This window comes from Lissotriton vulgaris, chromosome 7 (genome assembly GCF_964263255.1).
Source record: "Lissotriton vulgaris chromosome 7, aLisVul1.2, whole genome shotgun sequence".
Classification (NCBI taxonomy): domain Eukaryota; kingdom Metazoa; phylum Chordata; class Amphibia; order Caudata; family Salamandridae; genus Lissotriton; species Lissotriton vulgaris.
Window position 1 is genome coordinate 1,714,584,358 of NC_141695.1, and position 20,290 is coordinate 1,714,604,647.

Consider the following 20,290-nt stretch of genomic DNA (forward strand, 5'->3'; position numbering starts at 1 on the left):
AGCCGTAGATTGAATAATTTGCGTCTTTGCGACGTTTAACTTATAGCCCGAGATTGCACCGAATCAGCCTGCAAGAGCCTCTAATGCAGGGAACGATCCAGCAATACTATCAGTTAGTACAACAATATCGTCGGCATATGCCAATGCCTTATACTCGGTTCCCTGAACTCTAACAGGAAATATGGCCTGGGACTTTTCAATCAAACTAAGGAAAGGGTCAATAAATAAAGCAAAAAGAAGGGGGGAACAGGGGCAACCTTGTCTGGTCCCCCTGCTAATAGAGAAATAATCAGACTCGTTCCCTGAAATACGAATGGCAGCAGATGAGATAGGTGTAGAGCCTGGAGAGCCTGAATGAAATTCAAAGTGAATCCCTTCCAGCGAAAAACTTCCACAAGTACCCCCAGGACACCCTGTCGAACGCCTTTTCATTTCGCCTAAGTTTCAATGAATTAGCTACTCGTCACCTGAATCGTGGTCTGTGGATGCTGCTTCTGTGATTCCAGTGTTTCCCCAAGCTTGCATGTATGTTACTCTGGCTGCTACCCTTCCTGGCCTGGTGTGTCCAGTGTCCTTCTTCAATGTTGCCTGCCTCTTGTCAGCCAACAGTGCCATTGTGCTGCTCAGACAGGAGGAGGTGGTATTGGGGACCCTGGACAACTCATCTGGCTCTTCCCTGGGGCCACGCTTGCTCTTCATAACCGCTGGGCACCCTGGAATAGCCCATAAATTTGTTTAGGGTTGTGCCTCCTCCTATGGTGAACTCTGGCACAGCTGACCTGGCGCCGCTGCCCAGTGCACCTCACCTCTGCTTTCCACCCAGACCCTGTTGTCTTGGTTCCACTCCTGTAGTTAAGTGTGCACTCTGCCTTCTTAATTGTTCTCCTCAGGACACAAGAGATACTCTTCAGAGAGCCCTCAACAGTTAATCGCCAGTACCAATGTGGACACCCAGGGTTTTGCCAAGTGTCAAATCGCCTGCTTCAGATTCCATCACTGGGCAAAAGATCTTCTCAATATTCTGTTTGCTGCATCGTGCTTCTGGACTCAATGCCCATGCACCTAACTACCCTTAGACACACCTCCTGCGTTTTTTCTTCTTCTAATATTGCAGGGGTACATTCCTACACCATCGATAATCTGCTTTCCGACAACACCTGCTGATGGATATAAAATATTCTAGTATTTCACAACAACTTTCCCGTTGACCTTTGAGCCCTACACACATAAAGGATGAAGATGATTTAGGGAGTACTACGCCACCCAAAATGGATTGAATCCTTATGAACACACTGAAAGAGGAGTTCATACTTCATGCCACATGGAAATCACACGAGTTTGGAATGCACAACCCTGATGAAGTCCTAGGGGACGAAACGTGTTGAAAAATGAATAAAAGTTGGATACAGAATTCAATCTCAAGACTCCTGACAATTGATGCTTATTCTTGTTCATTATTGATATGTTCTTAAACATTGGACTACCTGAATTGTGGCTGGAAACAGAATAATATAGTGAAGGCTTCTTTTCAATTTGTCGTAGTGTATGTTAGTTAATTGTGGCTTTTAGACAGTGGGGCCATGAAAAGTAGAGCGTAGGATTGCTCATGATATTCAATACGATACACTTGTGCAACTTTAGGGCCTACACTGCTGTTGCTTATTTTTGTGTATTCTTGTATTTCAGTTACCTTTCAGTCACATAATACCAAGTCCCCTATAAGGAGAGGAGAGAAACTGCGCTAGTTTGAAAGAATATTGTTGTGTTGACTCCTCTTGCTACAAAAATGTATCTCCGAATCAGTTGCTTTGACCCTGCAAATATACAAAAGATGAAAGCGCATTCATGGAGACAGACAGTCGCATTTTCCCTGAAAAGCAGTTGTCCCATACACTTAAATATATATAATAGAGCATTCCGAATGTAAACAAACCTGTTTTGCGTGATTAGTGATGTCCATAGTTCTGAAAATAGTCCCTCCCAGCCTTTCATCTGTAGAGGGCGTCTTTCTAGACACTCCTTTAAACGTGTCTGATCTTTTACGGCCTAATGATTCTTCAAGTATCTTTGCAATGCCAAGGGTCAGCAGGACTGAACCAAGTTCAACAGCATCTCCAGGTCTAGGCCATAGTTGAGATGTTAATGTCACAAACAAATTACATTTACTTTTTTATAAGGATGGCAACATAATAATCTGTTTCTTTGAAACCGGCTTATGGTAAAACCACAGAGTCCAGGAAACCGACCAAGGCTAGAGCAGATTTTGGAGACCAGTGAGACAAGTGGATACTGGCAACAGAAGAGAAGACTGGGTGGCCAGGTGCTGCTCAGGGATAGGTGACCGTATAGTGTCAGCCGAGGCAGCCTGTATGGTCTGCCCGGTAACTATTGCAGCCCTTGGCTTGTAATATCTGCTTAAGGTAGAGTTAATATGGAGCGGACAATATAAAACGGTTCACCATTCTGACATGTCCACTAGAAATAACTATTGGCATTTTGGGAAAAAAACTGGCAAGTCCTACTTCTTCCGCTTCACAAGTGAATGTATGTGGATGTTGCACAAAAAAATGCCACTTTTCTCAAAATTCCTGAATATAATTTCAATTGAAACCGACTATATGATAATTTGTACGTGTGCGTAAGCGGCTAATGCGTTTAAACTTTGAGTAGAATGGATATACAGACTTAGAATTATAAAGTAGATTTTGATTGGTATTTTGTTACTTCAAGCATTAGTGGTGGCGAGTCCTGCTACTTTTTGCACTGAATTGAAAACCCAGATTTACACAAAGGGATCAGATCATTTAGCTAGGAGTCAGACCTGATCTTTTGACCACTCTGCAGTCCGTGGAGATTGCTTTCCATGCGACCTTTTGAGAATGTCCTGGTACTGTGATCATGCCTGTGAGCGGTTCAGTAGGGCTCTGCACGTGCTCCCTCTCTGCCTGCTCCAGGGATAAGTGTCCCATGTTTGCAGCACCTGCTTAACCCACTATCACGTTGGTGTAGGATGCACGAGAAACCTTTCAGGACCATGGGACAGGGGAATGATTCCAGTTCAGCAGTGTGTCGAATCAGATGCTCTGTGTACCCCTCTGCCCTCTACCAAGGCAAGGGCGCACCTGCAGTATGGCAAAGCCTAAACTAGATCACAATGCGGTTGGCCATAACCCCAAAAGGTGTGGAGAATCTCTCCTGCCAAAGAACTCCGCTTTCGGATGAGTCTGCAAATGCATTTATCAAAACTGCCAACCACTGAAAAAGGGAGCAGGGCGTCCCCAATGGAAGGTAACTCAGAAGTTTTATATTAAATTCCAGAACTGACAAGAAAAAGCAACAACACTATACCAACAAGCAGGTGCAAGGATGATCTGATGAGAGTGAGAAAAACCAAGCGCAGGCGGCTTCAGAATATCAACCATATGCATGTCGTTTCTACAAGTACAGCAATTTGTAAATCAACCCGTCTGATGCAAAGAGGGTTCAAAGTCTTGGCTGTAAATTTCGTTTAGCAGGTTTCGGTATTGTTAAGATAGCAAGGCAGTTGCCAGTAGCAATTTACATTTGTCGCTCCCACGTTGACAATTCACAATATTCCTGGATCATCATCCTCCATTCAAAGTGTGTACCTATTGGGTTGGAGTTTTACACACTTTTGTGTGCTTGCCTAAAGACATAACTCACCTATGATCCTTATAATGCAAACTTAAAGCACTTTTACCGCGGTTTCCATCTCCAAGACAGTGGATTTCTTACCAGTGGAGCCCCCTCGGTGGAAACCTGCCCCGGTACCTGCAGTCTGTTGCCTAGTGCTGCTGCTTCTCCTGTACCTGTAAGTGTGTGAAGGGATCTTGAAAGCCTGGTGAGTCCAGGGTTGGGTCACTACTAGCACCAGCTTTTAAGCCCTCACAGCAATGTCCTCCTCCACAAAAAACATTTCTAAGTTATCCATTTCCCCAAATAGACATCTGATGCATAGTTTTCCCTTTTTGTGCTCTCTCAGTGGACCCAGCTACATATTAACCCCAGTATCCCACAATTTCCATTGGTTCCATCAGCACTCGTCTTAAGGAGCGGCTCTCCGAGCATGAGGACCATGAATCCCTCGATGTCGGTCAGCCCTGTCCCCACTTACTGTCGGTCAGCTTTGAAACCCTGGTTCTGATAATCTTGCGAGCACAGGTCACATGATCCCTCTGTCATCGAAGACCTGGCATGCAGACTGAGACAGTTCAACTGGCTTTACATATTAGTTTAACAAAAGGTAGCAGTGTGTTTTCACCTGTTGGGACCTGAAAAATAAAGCTGTTCTTCCAAACAGACCCAGCTCCCCCAATACTCTTGGGGCCCTCGGTGTTCTTGGAGGAGCCCCTGCCTCTCTGTCTGTCCACAAGGAACTGGCTCTGCAGTTGTTGTAAAACATGGAGAGCCAAAGTAAGCTCCTCGTTTCAGTGGATCCTACTTCTAGCTTTCATAACTAAGATTTGGGGGATGTCACAGGCCAAGTTCTAGGTTGTCCACTTCCAGCGCCATGCTACTAGGCCCTTTCTTCCAGTTGTCATGGTCCGTGGGCATCACACTTTAGTCTCAATCAGACTCTCCGTTACTTGTGCAGGTGGTGTGTCACTGTGTTGGGGATGAAAGGTCAGAATTTCACTATAGCCATTTGGGCTTTCAGGAATATACTTGGTGGGGACCATGGTACTCTCACATTCTCAGTATAATCCTTCTCACTGTCTCTTTCCATCCCCAATCCTCATTCAGACCGTGCGTTCCTGCCGGCACACATTCTCCGGAAAATAACAAAGAGGGGAGAGAGAGAGAAACTGTGGATTCGTTCTCCCTAGTCAGGTATATATAAACAAATGTAATCCACTGGGGGGTATGGGTGGTCCCTACAATGGTGGGGAGCACAAAGTGTTCTTTAAATACTCCTCACACACCAACAGGCCCCTTGGTGTCATGCTTCATCATTAGGGTCTTCGCACCCCTCTACGGGATGTGGCGTGCTACAACCTACGTCTGCGCGGGAGCACTATTTGTCCATTTGTTTATATATAGCACACATTCTCCTTCATGGGTCATATGGTCCAAACCTCCTTAGTGCCTCCCTCCACAATCCCTCGACCGTGGTCTCCATTGAACTTTAAAGGCTCTGACTGCCCCTCGCTGGGAACAAGTATTTGGCCCATTCTGACCTGGACCCACAATTCTTTACATTCAATGAAGCGTGTTACATCCTAAAGCTGGGCCAAATTTAAGTTACACTTAAGTAATCTTATTAATTTTGGTAAATTCACCGAACTTTTGTAACATGAAATTACAGAAAATTATGCGATTACTCCTGCTCGTGTAATTCAGAGTAATTTGATGCCAGAATGTATACCTCAAGAGCACAGAAACCGAGTGCAAGTGGCTGCTGCTGTTCATGGTCGATTTCATTCAGCACTATTTTCTTGGAAAAAAAATGCATCCTCTAATCCATCATGGGTGCAAGGGCCTCGGTCCATTATGGAACCATAGCTGCATTTTCCGCCAAGAAAAAAGATCTGTATACTAGGAAATTAACCTTGAGTAATCTTGCATAATTTCGAGTAATTACACTACAGCAAAATATGGAACTCAACCCTAACATTGGGTACAATATCTCACAGTACCATGCAAAGCACTTCCCTTCTTAACGCAAGAACTTATCGCCATAAGTCCATGAAGCGCAGGAGATGCAGCTGGCCCCATTGTTGTGGTCTAGTCACAAGGGAGCACTAGGACCCGAGCGGACCATCTGACAACCGCCACTTCTAAAACTGATGAGATTCTCTTCTGCCATGACAGATATGCCCCAAGGTGAGCTCCCACCATTTCTTCTTCCATCCCTTCCTCTTGCATATTCTCTGATTCAGCATAGTTTCATTGGATACCGGCGGCGGCACCTCCACTAAGGCGAAAGAGTGTCACCCCACTGCTCTGCGGTAAGTTTAAAAATAAACCTACAATTATAATAACCATTCAGTTCATCATTTTATTTTTCTGTTCCTGCTTAGGGCGGGGCTGGGCTGGCCAGAGCAGGGGCCAGGAGGAGAAGTGGTGAGCACACTCTAAAGTGCGCATGACGGTTTGGCTGGCCGTCTTGGGCCGACCAAACAGTCATGCACACTTTGCTTGTTCCCCACTGGCTTTAATGAACAGCCTGGGTGGAGAACAGGCACAGCCTCCCATAGGTGGAACTGACCATCTGGCAGAATGACTGCTTGCACTTTCAGCAAATAAATTCTGAACGTTTGATGCTGTATTTTTCATCACAAGGGGATGGATGCTAAATACTTATGATAACCGGTGGCTAGAGCGGTAAATTCACTTGTTTTTGCCTCTACCCTGTATTTTGCCCCAATCCTATGTGTTATTTGCGCATGTAGTCCGCTGTAAATATCTAATTATACATAGCGCAAGCTGCAGAAAAATGGGCAGTACATCTTCTCTTACATGTCTTACTCCTATATTGCAGCAAACCCAGTAAGAAAACTTGTCTTTGAATGTGTGGCTCTTACAAGGAACTGTATCTCTTCCCAGTTACAAGCTGCTAAAATAGATGTTGTTAAACTTGAACATGTGTGGTGTGCTGCAGTATCATGGAGCCATAGGAAATCTCAGAAGCCAGGACGATTGATTTGTCCTACTTTATAAATCTTAAAACACTCTTCAGTTCTCTTTTAGAGATTTACAAGTATATTCATCGCATTATGATGGCAAAAACTGGATATAAATGGCATACATTTTATGCAGTACGTTTTGATCCCAGAATTCTATATGCTGAAACAAAAAGTTTACTATTCTTTTGAAAGGTCTCCAGAGAGTGACGAAGCGCACACCACCATTCTTGTCCTGTGTGCGCCTGATGGATCAGGAGCGGTGTTATACTGAAATACTGATTCTTGTGCCCCCATTGGACCAGTCTCAAATTAGCATTCTAAAATGGCAGCTTCAGTTGACAGTTGAGAAACCATTTATGTATGGCAGTGCATTAGTGAAAAGGTGAGTTTGGGTGGCATCTATTGTGAGGAACTTGTATGAATGAGTTTATTTGGGTGGCCTACTTGACACAGGTTGGTGAATGGGTAAGGTGTTTGTAGAAGGTGTTCTGGTCATTCCAAAATACACTGTCCAAATATAAGAACGAGAGGGCTATTTCTTGAAAATATGGTTGGCCAGTGGTCATTTGAAAGGGAGGAGTAAAGTGCATTTGGCAGAAAATTGTTTGTTCTCGAGGTAGTGTCCCCCAAGTGAATTCACACATGAGCCTTATGTAGGGTCAGTCCTAAGCCTGACTCCTCCCACTCATGAACTCAATTTATGAAGCCCTGTAATGCAGAAAGTCCTCTTAGTTGAAGTGAGTGGAGGTGTAGGTCATGATTAGGGTGACTGTACTTGAAGTGAGTCGGCCTAGCACTGTTCTTTCTCAACTTTGCTCTAGCTCTGCACGTGAGGCCCAATCACTGGTGAACTGGCCAACCAGCGGTACATCACGGGATACTTGCTGGGCTGATAAAAGCAGGACTGCTTTCAGTGGCTGGTTCATGGTTGCTGTAGTTGAACCAACATCTTGTACCTACAAGTGAACCCTCCATGTGTTCAGTTTGGTGTCAGTCAAAGACTCAGTTTGTGAAGTTTTAGGAATTGGTGCTTTGAAGCTTGGGAGGGTGTAATTGAGGGAAAATGCTGCTACACTGTGGGTGGAGTCCACCTTCAGTTCACTGATGTGACTTTCTTAATATTCTTACAAGTAACATTGCGAACTTTACACAATGTATATACGTTGGTATTACCGGGCTTTCTGGTTCTTAAACAAAACCATTTGCTCTTCCTGGAAGCCTAAGCACTTTAACTCTTAAGCAAGACCTCTTGCATTGGTCATGGCATCTTGGTGACTCTCTATAGTGCTGTGAAGCCCTAAGACCTCTGTGAAATCGGACTGTGGTGTCCAACACGTGACCGGATGGACTGGGTCATTCACTGGTCCCCTCTTGCCAATTCCATCTTATCTTTGCTACATGATGCATTTCTGAGAGGCCTCTTACCCCTCTCCTCTGCACATAACTAACACACAGACTTGACTGGTTTGTATTGTCTGCAAGGCTCCTACCCAGTGACTGTTGTGGGGCTTACTAATGCTGCTTCTTTCTTTGCATTTAGGGGCCTCAGAAGCGAAGGAAGAGGTTGCCAGACTACGTGACGTTTTCCCGGGGAACCACCAAGAACCTAACGGTGACGCCCGTGTCAATCAATGATGTGGAGCTCGAGAGGAAAAAGGAGTCACTGGAGCGCAAGATCAATAACAAGGTAGGGTTTGACCTTACTCCTACAACCCAACCTATCGGGGTCTTCCACTAGAGACACCTCTTACTACCTCTTGGTGGTATTGTTGACCGATAACTAGTAGCAGCATCACTAACCACACATCAGTGAGATTAAAGAACTCACGAGAGGTCCCACTTTAGCTCCCTAAACCCAAAATATCCCTGTGAAGCACTGTAAAGCTCGCACGTCACTGAATCAATAGGCTATGGGTTTCTCTGAGCCCAGAGGTTTTACTTGCCAGAGACCTTTGATTCTCAGGATTCTCTGAATATGAAAGCAGCCAGTTGTTATGGTAGGACTGATGAGCCTGAGGTTTAATACCCCAGTCTTTCTGGGTGTAGGAAGCAAGAGCTCTCTTTCAAATACTGCGCATTTGGTCTCACTGGTGAGGTAAGCTAAGCGAGGAAACCTGCAACAAAGAAGCGCATTAGTGACTTAAAAATATTTATATCAGGCAAACATAGCCCTTACAAAATGATGGGTAAGATGGAAATAATATCTGATTATACAAGGAAATATTATGATTGACCGAGTCCCAGATTTGTATGAAATGTGCTGAGGTCCTGAAGGACTTTAAAGGTGCTCTCAATTGAGTGGTGTTAAGGAGTGAAACTGAAAAGTAGGCAAACTATTGGAACACCCTATAGCTTCTTGAAATTGGTTCCAAATTTAAAGAATGCAATGTAGTGTGAACTATAATTCAAAATGCTCTGTTTGAAAGGAAGACTAGGTAGTGAGTGCATCACCTAGGCTTGATGTTCTTGGAGAGAAGCAACAGCCTTCTCTTCACCCGCAAGGGGGATCTTGCACATCTAGTGGCGTATTCTCTGACAAACTTGCCTACACCCCTCCGAGACATCCTCATGGGCCAGGCAGTGGGGATCTTATCAGTAATGGAGCCACCTAGTGATATAACTGATTAGATATCTTTGTGGCCTCATCCCCCACCAATTTCACAGGTGGAACATTTTAGTGTCCTGCCACCGAAGACAGTCCAAACATCTTGACAACATTAACCCCTTTGCTGCGGCAGCTATTCCGCCGCAGCGCTAAGGGGGGCGGGTGGCCGCGCATCGGGTTCATGCTGGTGACGGAACCGCTCCGTCACCAGCCGCGGTTGAGCTGTGCTGATGACGGAGCGGTTCCGTCATCAGCACGGAAAAGGTTAATATGATTACCATTGGTAAGTTAGCTCGGCAAATTGCTGCAAAGATCTCTGTGCCACCTACAGGTGACAGGTTTCAACCAGGAAGTGTCATATCAATTTTTCATTCATACAAAATTATCTCCGGGGCAGATGTAATTGTAACACATCTTTACATCCACAATTGTCATTTTGTGTGGGCGCTAGCCACATTGTCATATGTATCTGCTCAGAAGCATGCTGAGATCACTACCACCCAAACATCTTTTAGAAATTGGTCAGTATTGAAAAGAGGAATTATCTTTGAATACTGTCCTTGTACTCCCTAATAAGTCCTAGGCCCTGATTCCCAGAATACCACAAATTAGTCACCCTTGTACAGTGATTGCTAAGGTTGGGTTTGGTTTGTTTTTATTTGTCTATTTGATTGCGCTATCAGTGAACCTTTTCTAATTTATGCATGTAGGAATTTTGAATGATGCACCAATAGCACATGTGATTCCACTTTCAGAGGTTTGCAAACCCACATGCTTGTTATTGCCTGGCTGATTTGCTCAACGTTCGGCTGACAAAAAAAGCCCTAGCTGAGTAAGGTGCACACTTGTTTGTACCCAATTCTATATCCATAGTAGCTATGTCTATAATGGTCGCTAGTGACTTATGACTGCAAATTCATTTCTCAGCTCTTGTTATGGTCTAGCTTGACAATGCAGCTGTTGCCAGACAATTATGTGAGAATCACCAGGAACTGGGTTTTGATTCTGCCCACATGTTGGGAGCCAGGAGTACATGTTTTGAATGGGCAGAATTTGTACGCTTCCACAAAAGAAGTGCTTGCCCTCCAAACATCTGTGTTCATTTTTGTTGAATTATGCAGCTGCCTGAGCTTGAATTTTCAAGGGGACACACATGGAATTGTACTGCTATTAAAGTTCTTAAATAACTCGATTATTTATGATGTTCTTGTCTGGCAGCAGCACAGATGAGAGCATCAGTCATTACCCTAGGTGGATTTTCAGGTCTGGCTAGACATTGCAAATGTCAGCTGACCTATTAACCTACACCAATATTCTTCTACTGTTATTTGCTTCCACGCAACCAAATATCGATTCCCATACTATCTACTTGTAACTCTACACATTATCATTACAGCATTCCTTTAAAGTAAGGCCTATTAGCATTGCCAATGCTTGCTTTTACTGTTCTTTTGATACATCAAACCTTGTGAAGTTGTATATGCATTACATTGGTATTTCCTTTTTTTTTAAACAATGGAATTGCATTTTGTTTTACCAAAGAACAAAATACAAAATGTATTAGCAGATACAAAGAGGTTACAAAGCAATTGAAAAAAACAGTCAGGATTGATTGTAGCAACACTTTGCATCTCAAACGGAGTAGAAGCATATCTTGAACAGAAATTGGAGAGCAACAAAAGTGTATATTTAGTATAGCACATCAAATGGCCTATGTGTGAGAGGAAGGAGCTAGAGCGGGGTAGAATGAAGACAGAAGACCAAGAGGGAGAGAAGTACTGAATATTTAGATTGTATGAGAGAGTCTTCTGATACAGTTATGGCGGGTTCATCTTTTGCAGATATAAGTCCTGTTAGGACCATGAAAGTTGAGGGGACTTTTTGTTAAATGGCGGATTATGTAGAAGGTTGGTGGCTTTCCTGATGTAACATACCCAAGCCCACCACGTATGGTATGAGATGTTGTTATAATTTTTCCAATTGGAAAGAAATGGTTTAATGCCATTCGCAAGTAGAACGTCAATGAGGAAACAGTTCCATAATGATAGTGAGCTTAGTGTTGCCGAGTCTGATGCTGCATGGATGCCTAGAGAGATTATGGTATGTGATAGAGGAATTTTGTATGTTGAAGATGTTTGCTAGAGTATCTTGAATAAATATCCAGAAGGGGTTAATGTTTTTGCAGTAAAACATCAAATGTTCTAGATCATCTGTTGTGTGTTGGCAATGCCAACAAGCAGCTGAAGATAAAAGAGCAAGCTTATTTAACCGTTCTGAAGTCCACAATGTCCAACGTTTGCACTGTAAGATGAGAGGTGAAGACTGTATGCAATAGCATAGATTTCCAGATATTTAACCTTTGTGATGTCGGTATGGGGTTATTGTTCTATTCAGTTCATGACACTTCCCAAGTTTTCTGGATCTCGTCTGTTAAAGCTGGAGAGGTTTTAAAAAAGGTATTTTATAGATTGTGGAGACTTTATGATTTTTGGATTTTAAGTTCTGAAGGAAATTGAGACACTCTGCTTTATATGTTTTTTAAAGCCACTTTAAGAGACAGGAAGTTATAAAAATCAATTGGTTGGTGAACGATTTTAGTGTGGCAAAAGTAGCCAGTCATTTGAGAATATAATGTCCTTAACCTATAGTAATACAAGAGAGGCCCATCTCTCCCAAAAAAGAGGGGTTAGGATCAATTTTTATGGTTGGATTGAACAATAGGAAAGCTAGCTCTGAACCTTTGATTCTATGAGGGAAGTATTTATCTAATTTCTGATAGCGGAGACAGAGGCTTTAACAGTTTGGTAAGAATGAGGTACCTTCATATGTTTTGTTAGGATACTTATGGGCGAGAGAGTGGAAGTTAGGTCCATCACTATGTACTTTCAAGTAGAGTGATGAGGAACAAATGGATGCAACCACCAGAGATTGGTCTAAATTTGAAGCCGGTTTGATAGAATATGAACTTAGGGAGCTTCATACAACTCTTTGTTAGATTTCAATTTACAGAGGGAAATTCTTGCCTTTTTTTGCTTTCCAAATAAAAGCTTATATTTGAGCATTGAGAGATGTAAAGAAGGAGTTGGAGAAGTGCAGTGGCAGCAAAATGAGATATGTTATTTGAGGGGCAATTAACATTTTAACGGTTTCAGTCTTACCCTGCCATGTAATAAACTTCAGAGACCACTCCTCAGTTAACTTTTTGATCTTTGCAAGGAGGAAGGTTTCTGTGAGAATTTTAGTTTCTGAGATAGTTTCTGCAAACTCAATTGCCAAGTTTTTAAGTTTGTTAGATTGCCATTTGAGGTTTGAAGTTGAGTCCATAAATGGAAGATACAAGTTATTGAGGGGGAAGATTTAGGTTTTCTCCATATTTAAGGAAGCCTGAGACCTTGGCATACTCTGTGATCACATTAAGAATGTCTGGGATGGTGCTTTCTGTCTCATATGGAAAAATTAGGACCCAGTCTGCATATGCAGCAAATTTCTAAGATACGCTTTTGAAAGTAATACCATGGAGTTTTGTGTTATTACTAATAGTTTGTAGCAGGGTTCGATTGTTAGAAGGAACAATAAAGGGTATAAGTGGCACCTTTGCCTCATACCTTGAGCTAGATTAAAAGCATCGGAAATATGTCCATTAAGTTTAATGAGGACCATTGGGTTACTGTATATTGCTATGGAGAAGCAGATAAATCTTGATTCTAGATTGACATTTTCAAAAGTGGCTTTTAGGAAGTGCCAAGAAACCTTGTTGAATGTTTTTTTCTGTGTCCAGAGCCATAGCCATGGCTGGAGTGGAAAGTAATTTTGCTTTCACAAAAAAATGGGGGAAAACCCTAATATCAGCTGCTATGCGCCCTTTTACAAAACCTGTGTGATATGGATGTATGAGTTAAGGAAGGACTTTCTCAAGTCAGAGTGCTAAAATGATAGTATAAATGTTAGCAACTGTATTTAATAACGAACTATGTCTAAATTATTTTGTATCGAGGAGGTATTTCCCCTACTTGGGAATAACCAAGATATGTGCCTCTGAGAAGGAGTCTCCAAGATTACCTGTTGAGCCAAAGTTATGGGTAAGAGGGTAAGAACATGCAGTGCCAATATTTGCTGGTAGCCGTGGTAAAAAGAAGCAGGAAAACCGTCTGGACCCAGGGCTTTGTTTGCTTTTAGGGATTTGATGGCTGAGCAATTTTTTTTCTGTGTAATGCGGTTATTGAGGGGAGACATTGCCTCATTTGGGATTGTGGGGGAGTCGGACAGGATCTAGAAAGGATTAACTGGTGGCTGCACAATCAGTACCACCTGTCTTAGTGGGATTATATAATTGTGACTAGAAGTTATGAAATGTATTCCCAGTTTTTGCGGGATCATTGTTTAGGCACCCTACATGATCTTTAATGGCTGAAATGATGATGGAATTTTTTTTAGCATTCTTGAGGGTGAGAGCCAGTAATCTCCGAGCTTTACTGTGCTCTAGAAGGTTTTTGGATTTTTAGTTTGGTTGACCATACATATGCCCTTTAACTATTTTGTTGTTTTTGTACTTTAAAATGTTTGATTTTCGAGGTGTTGTTAGATTTAAGGTCTTTGATCCTGTCTTTTTCTAAAATCTAGATTTGTTTCTCCAGACCATTTAGTTAAGTGTTCAACTGCTTGTTTTTATTTGCCATTAAACCTAGCAGCACGCCTCTAATGGTAGCTTTCATAGCATCCTGTTTAGTGCATTCCTTAACCTCCGAGGCAATGTTAACCTTAACATAAATGGTTAATGCTTGTGCCACTAAATTCCTGAACACAAAAGAGGAGATAGGTCCTTGGCGGGGCTGAGGGAGGGCTGGACCCTATATAATGAAAACAAACAAAATATGCCCCCTCACTCAATCACTTCCGTTTTGGGGACCCAATAAACGAAAACGTTAAATTTGGTCCGGTATATTTATTTATACCCTTTTCTTTATAAATGTTTCAAAAAACAATTTTGTTTGGCAGATAGATAATACAACATGCACAATTATTGACAATTAACACTAACCTACATTTACACAATGATACTAACATACTGTGTGAAAAAGACTGTGTGAAAAAAAGATTTCAAATGTAACATCCCACAAATAATACAGTGCTGGACCATAAACATTACGATTGGACAATTTGATACAAACAAATCAAAAATACGAAAAAAGAGCCAGTTCAATACAAGAGCAAACAAGCGTTAGGCAGATATATTTTTAGTAAACATTCAATGTATATAATTAACTCTTGCTGGATAGCCGACGCGTTTCAAGTTTGGGCATGGGGTTTCCAAACTATCATCAGGGCTCTTGATATTGTTCTGTTGGAATGTAAAAAACAAACTGTTTTAATACAACCAAATGGCCTCTTCAAAGAAAGAAGAACCGTTTGAATAGAATTAAAAATACCTGAGTATCGGTAATAGGTTGGCCTGTATGGGTTTCTATTAATGGACCAAATCCTCTATTCAGGGCGCAACCAGGATAACTTCAATGACAACACCAACCTGGAAAAGAGGTGTTGTCTTTATTTACTATATGGTCTCCAGTGTATAGAATCACATCCCGCATTTAGTTTGCAAAACAGGGATAATATTGGAAGGTTCATACCTTTTTATGGATCGATTTTGTGGCCAGAAGGGGCTGGGGGGCGGAGGATTGTCTTTTCTTGGAATCCTGCATGGGAAATATGTACCCATTTGTCATAAGGGGGAAACTTCCGTGTTTACATGAAGGTTTCTTTTTCATAAAAAGCACAATATTTTATTTTGTTAAGTTGTTATACCTTTCACGCTCTTTTGTTGGAGGCGGCAGAAACTTCTACCCTTTTGCCTGGAAGAGCAAAGCACTAAATAAATATGGGCCTTTTAATGTGTTTGACAAAAAACGAGACTTAGCGTTATGGCACACTAGTGCACAGCAATCAAATGTACCTTTCGTTTTTGCTGGTAATGACACGCCTCGCCCCCACTCTGCGGCCCCAGCCGGGGCTGTCAGGAATCGCAGTGACTTGATTCCGCTCTGCGCTTTTCAGTCACGTACCGTCGTGGTCTGAAAAGACGCGCGGATAGTTAGTTGGCGGAAGGCACAACAAATGAAGATCTCTAAGCAGATCGACTACTCCGTTTGTTACGCTCACCTCGAGAACCTTTTCTTTTAGAAGCTCAGATACGGTGCTTCTCTCTCACTGAATGTTAGCAGGAAGAGGCGGCAGCCATTTCCACATACTTAAAGGAACACTGCTGGGTAGCGCTACTTGGGCTGAGGTGCATTCTGGGATTTGAAGTGCAAACCCCATTCTGATGTGATCAAGTCAATCCGAGGTCAATTAAATGGCAAGCAATGAAAGGCAAATATATGTTCTGAATGATTGAAACGCTATGGGTTACAACAATTCCCTCATAAATCATTAAAGAATGGAGCGCAATAGTGACAACATGGCCGTATGACACCAAGTCTCAAATTCTCGACAGTTCGGACATGGTGTTAAGGCCAGTCAACGTGCAATTAAATTTCAAAATTAGATATGCTTCTTTCTCAAGTAGCATTTTTTCAATGTCCGCAGGGCGCTGTACGTGGCTCATGGTGTGTAGAACAGTCCACTGGAAATCATTCTCATTATGGGACATTTCAATGAAATGTTCTACCACCGGGGCTGTTAATATTCTCTTTTTGATCCTTGATCGATGCTGTCCTATTCGTAGATTCACCTGCTGATTTGTCTTCCCTATATATAGCCTAGGGCAGGGGCAGATCAAAGCATAAATAACATTTTTGGTTTTGCAATTTGAAAACCCCAGATGTTTCCATTTAGTTCCTTGGTGTTCGAACTCACTACCCTCAATGGTGCTACTGCACGAGACGCAATTCCCACATCTATGGTGTCCCTCTACCGGTTTCATGTCCCATAGAGCTCGGAGATCATGTTTGGGTGGGGACTTGGGGAGATCTGCTCGCACAATGTGTTGGCCCAAACTGCGGTTCTTTCTGTATGCAAAAATGGGGCGTTGGAAGGGGCATTCAAGGTCCTCCAACAGGTGCCAATTTTTGAGGACTGCCTGCCTCAATTTGTGAGTATCCGGCCCAAAGGTGGTCACACATACCAACCAGTCCAGAACATGCAGTGCCAATATTTGCTGGTAGCCATGGTAAAAAGAAGCAGGAAAACCGCATGGACCCAGGGCTTTGTTTGCTTTTAAGGATTTGATGGCTGAGCAATTTTTTTTCTGTGTAATGCGGTTATTGAGGGGAGACGTTGCCTCATTTGGGATTGTGGGGGAGTCGGACAGGATCTAGAAAGGATTAACTGGTGGCTGCACAATCAGTACCACCTGTCTTCGTGGGATTATATAATTGTGACTAGAAGTTATGAAATGTATTCCCAGTTTTTGCGGGATCATTGTTTAGGCACCCTACATGATCTTTAATGGCTGAAATGATGATGGAATTTTTTTTAGCATTCTTGAGGGTGAGAGCCAGTAATCTCCGAGCTTTACTGTGCTCTAGAAGGTTTTTGGATTTTTAGTTTGGTTGACCATACATATGCCCTTTAACTATTTTGTTGTTTTTGTACTTAAAAATGTTTGATTTTCGAGGTGTTGTTAGATTTAAGGTCTTTGATCCTGTCTTTTTCTAAAATCTAGATTTGTTTCTCCAGACCATTTAGTTAAGTGTTCAACTGCTTGTTTTTATTTGCCATTAAACCTAGCATCACGCCCCTAATGGTAGCTTTCATAGCATCCCGTTTAGTGCATTCCTTAACCTCCGAGGCAATGTTATCTTATCATAAATGGTTAATGCTTGTGCCACTAAATTCCTGAAGGCAGAAGCCTCAAGAACCTCATCATTCATTCTCCAGGATTTAGTTTTAGGAGGAGAATCAGATCAGTCTAGGGTAACAGTGATGCAAACATGGTCCATTACAATAATAGGCTAAATGGTGGGATTGGATACTGATTGAATCAGGTTTGCTAATAAAAAAAAAAATCTGGATAAGGATTTATGGCTATGAGGATATTAGGCGCCCTCTGGAACTTGAAGGCACCAAAAGTTCATTGTCCTTAGTAAGTTTCTGAACCAGAGCATCTGAGTGATTGGACCTGTATGTCTATTGTGATGATCTGTCCAGGGTGGTGTTTTAGGGTAGGTTAGGTCTCCTGCTAAGATAAGATTGTTGTTGGTCGGATTTCAAGAAGCCTCTGGTTGAGAGTTGACCAGGATCTTGGGTCGTCCATCGTTTGGGCATGAATATTTGCTATGCAAAGGGAGGGATTTTTTTTGTAATTTTGGAAATAAGCTATCTGTCTTAGTCATCCTGGGCAATAGTATCAAAATCAAGGTGAATATCCCATTTGTCTTTTTGCAAGTGGGGGAGCAAGCGTAGTCAGATAATCAGTTATGTTGCATGCTGCCACCTTCCATCAGCCTGGCTTTTGCGTCTTGGAGTCGTAGGATATCACTTTTTAATTTGCTGCAAGAGTGTAAAATCTATTTCCATTTGATAGTATGGTTTAATCCCTTGGTGTTAAGGGAAACCATCTTAATTTCTTAAATCTGGGCTAGAATGAACAATAATTACGCACTTATATAGTGCACGACTACCCGTAGGCATCTCGGCGCTTGTACGAATACCGCAGAGGAACCCTTCCTGGCCTTTCCCTGTGAGGAGCCCACTCCTGGGCACCCCCAAGGTGAAGTCAGGCATCCTCAGCGTTGTTGGGGCCGTTGTAGAGATTAAGCAAGCTATTGCCCAGAGGTGCAGAGTGGGGCTCATGATCAGAAAAGGCACTGAGGCGAGAATTATCAGGTCCGAGGAAATTGAGCCAGAGACCCGCCGAGGTGGGAATTGAACCCTGGTCCCGGCCAGACTCTTGCATCAGGATCTGCCGCTCTAACCATTGAGCCACACTTCTCTACAATTAGTCTGTGGTAGGAGGGAGATTCCAAAGAGAGAGAGGGGAATGGAAGGACCAGAAGGGAAAAGAGGAGGACAAGCCTAGTAGCACATGAATATTGATTAAAGTGTTACATGAGATCCTTAACAACGTAGATCTGACCTTCGGTATAGATAAACAAAACCTTAATATTGACAAAATGCACACCAGTCTCCACCCCAGAACAGCCAACCCCCGAAGCAAAAAAGGAGCCATGTAGGCCTGGGAGCAGAGAATAACAGCCACATTGGGTCCGGACCCGAGCAGGATTATGAAATTACTGTGAACACCTATCAACTGATAAAGTAACATTTCTAAATTAGCCATAGATGGTCAACCGTAGAAGAATAGGCAAAGATAAATTACATTAAACATAGCTTAAACCTATTTTAACCATAGATTAACCTATAGTGTGATATGATAGCATTTTTAATGTAACCATACATGATTACCCACAACATTATTGACCATAGAGGAGTGTTGCAACCACCTATTATATGGTATAATATTTTTTCATTGACCGTAGAAGGATAACTACAGCTGATCATCCATAGATGTGTGCTTAAGCCAATCCAAAAAGAGGAACAAATAGCTTTATGAAAACTCTTATGGGAGCGAATCTATGAATAAGATTATATATCAGCTGAGACAAGATATAACATCTGAACCACAAGGCCATATCTCAAGAACAATTTACACCACAAGGGTTATTTGCTAAATGAATCCGATCAGCAATACATTGGGGGTTACAATGGTGGCAATGTAAAGTAGAACACATGAGATTTTCGTATCGGACAGCTGCAGCTGCTGCAGGTAAGAGCGGTGGGGCTGGCTGGGGGGGGCGGGGGATTTTGAGAGACGACCATGAGGGAAAATGTATTATTTATTTCATTTTCCCTAGTGGTAGTCTCTTGAAATCCCCCCCCCCCCCCACTCCACCCCCCTCCCAGCCGGCCCCACCGCTCTTACCTGTATCAGAGGAGTGGCATTACAGAGTAGTGAGGGATATCATATCATTTAAACCAATATTCAATGTGAAATTTGATTTTCAAATATTTTGTGTATGGAAGTTTCCAAATCTTTTGGTTCATCGAAGATATGTGGGGAATATTCAAAGATGATCTTTAATTTTGCTAAGCCAATAAAGGAGTAAGATCTGTTGAGGGAGCGGAGATCTTAGTGAAGAGCTAAGAATTTTTTTCTTTGCTCCACTATAGGCCTTGCATAGTCTTGTGCGTTACCAATTTTGTAATCATCCAGTTGACAGTTTCTATTTTCTTTGTACGGTAAAGTATCATTGTAGTATGCTGGTACCTTAGAGTAGTGAAGATTAGGGCCCTTGGTTTGTTTAGGGAGATATTGGTGACATGTGTTGGGATACTGTGGGCCTATTCAATCTAAAAAAGATATGGCCAAAAGTAAGTTCATGGACCCGACGAATCCCCGCTTCAAGGAAGAAGATGCAAGATTTGCCCTTCTGCTAAGCCGAATATTCAGGGGTTACCTCTCCTGTTTCTATCTTCCAAGGATGATATTTCTTTTTCTAGAGAGATTATTTTCTGCAACATTAATTCCAAAGATTTTGTAATAGAGATCTGCTTATCTTCAACTGATGCAAGATTCTGTTTCGTCCAGCCTGATAGTCCGTGCACATACATCTTGGACGAGACCACCCATTTCCGATTGAAGGAGTTCAGTATTTGCTTTTAGATCATGGAGAACGTTGAGTTTCGATAGTATAATGTCCACGCTTTAAAAAAAAGTCCTGTTTCTCTCTTACTGGGGAATTTGGTGACTGCGGATCTTGTTTAGTTCCTTTTTGGTCTGGTTTTTGTTCTTTGGGGTCTCTATGGTCTTTGGACCCTCGGGGTTCAATTCTGTGATCTTTCTCTAGTGTCTGCCATGATCATGCAGCTTTAAGCTTAGAGAAATTGCATTTGTTCCTTAGCACTTGAAGATATCTGATGTGGCGGAATGTGGTGTTATAGTCCGTAATGTATTATGTAGCTGCCTGAGTGATATCTTTGACTATATACAGTCTCATTTGCTAGTCGACAAGTCAACCAGAAAGTAGAGGTGCAAGCAACA

General features: G+C 42.4%; 1 protein-coding gene across 1 annotated transcript in view; it reads left to right on the forward strand.

Annotated features, from left to right (window-relative positions):
* PLEKHG6 (pleckstrin homology and RhoGEF domain containing G6) overlaps positions 1-20,290 on the forward strand; it is a 153,323-nt gene that overhangs the window by 78,404 nt on the left and 54,629 nt on the right. The window contains exon 3 of the mRNA XM_086932876.1: positions 8,188-8,334. Coding sequence (XP_086789002.1) covers positions 8,188-8,334 — 147 coding nt within the window. The remainder of the gene's footprint in view (positions 1-8,187; positions 8,335-20,290) is intronic.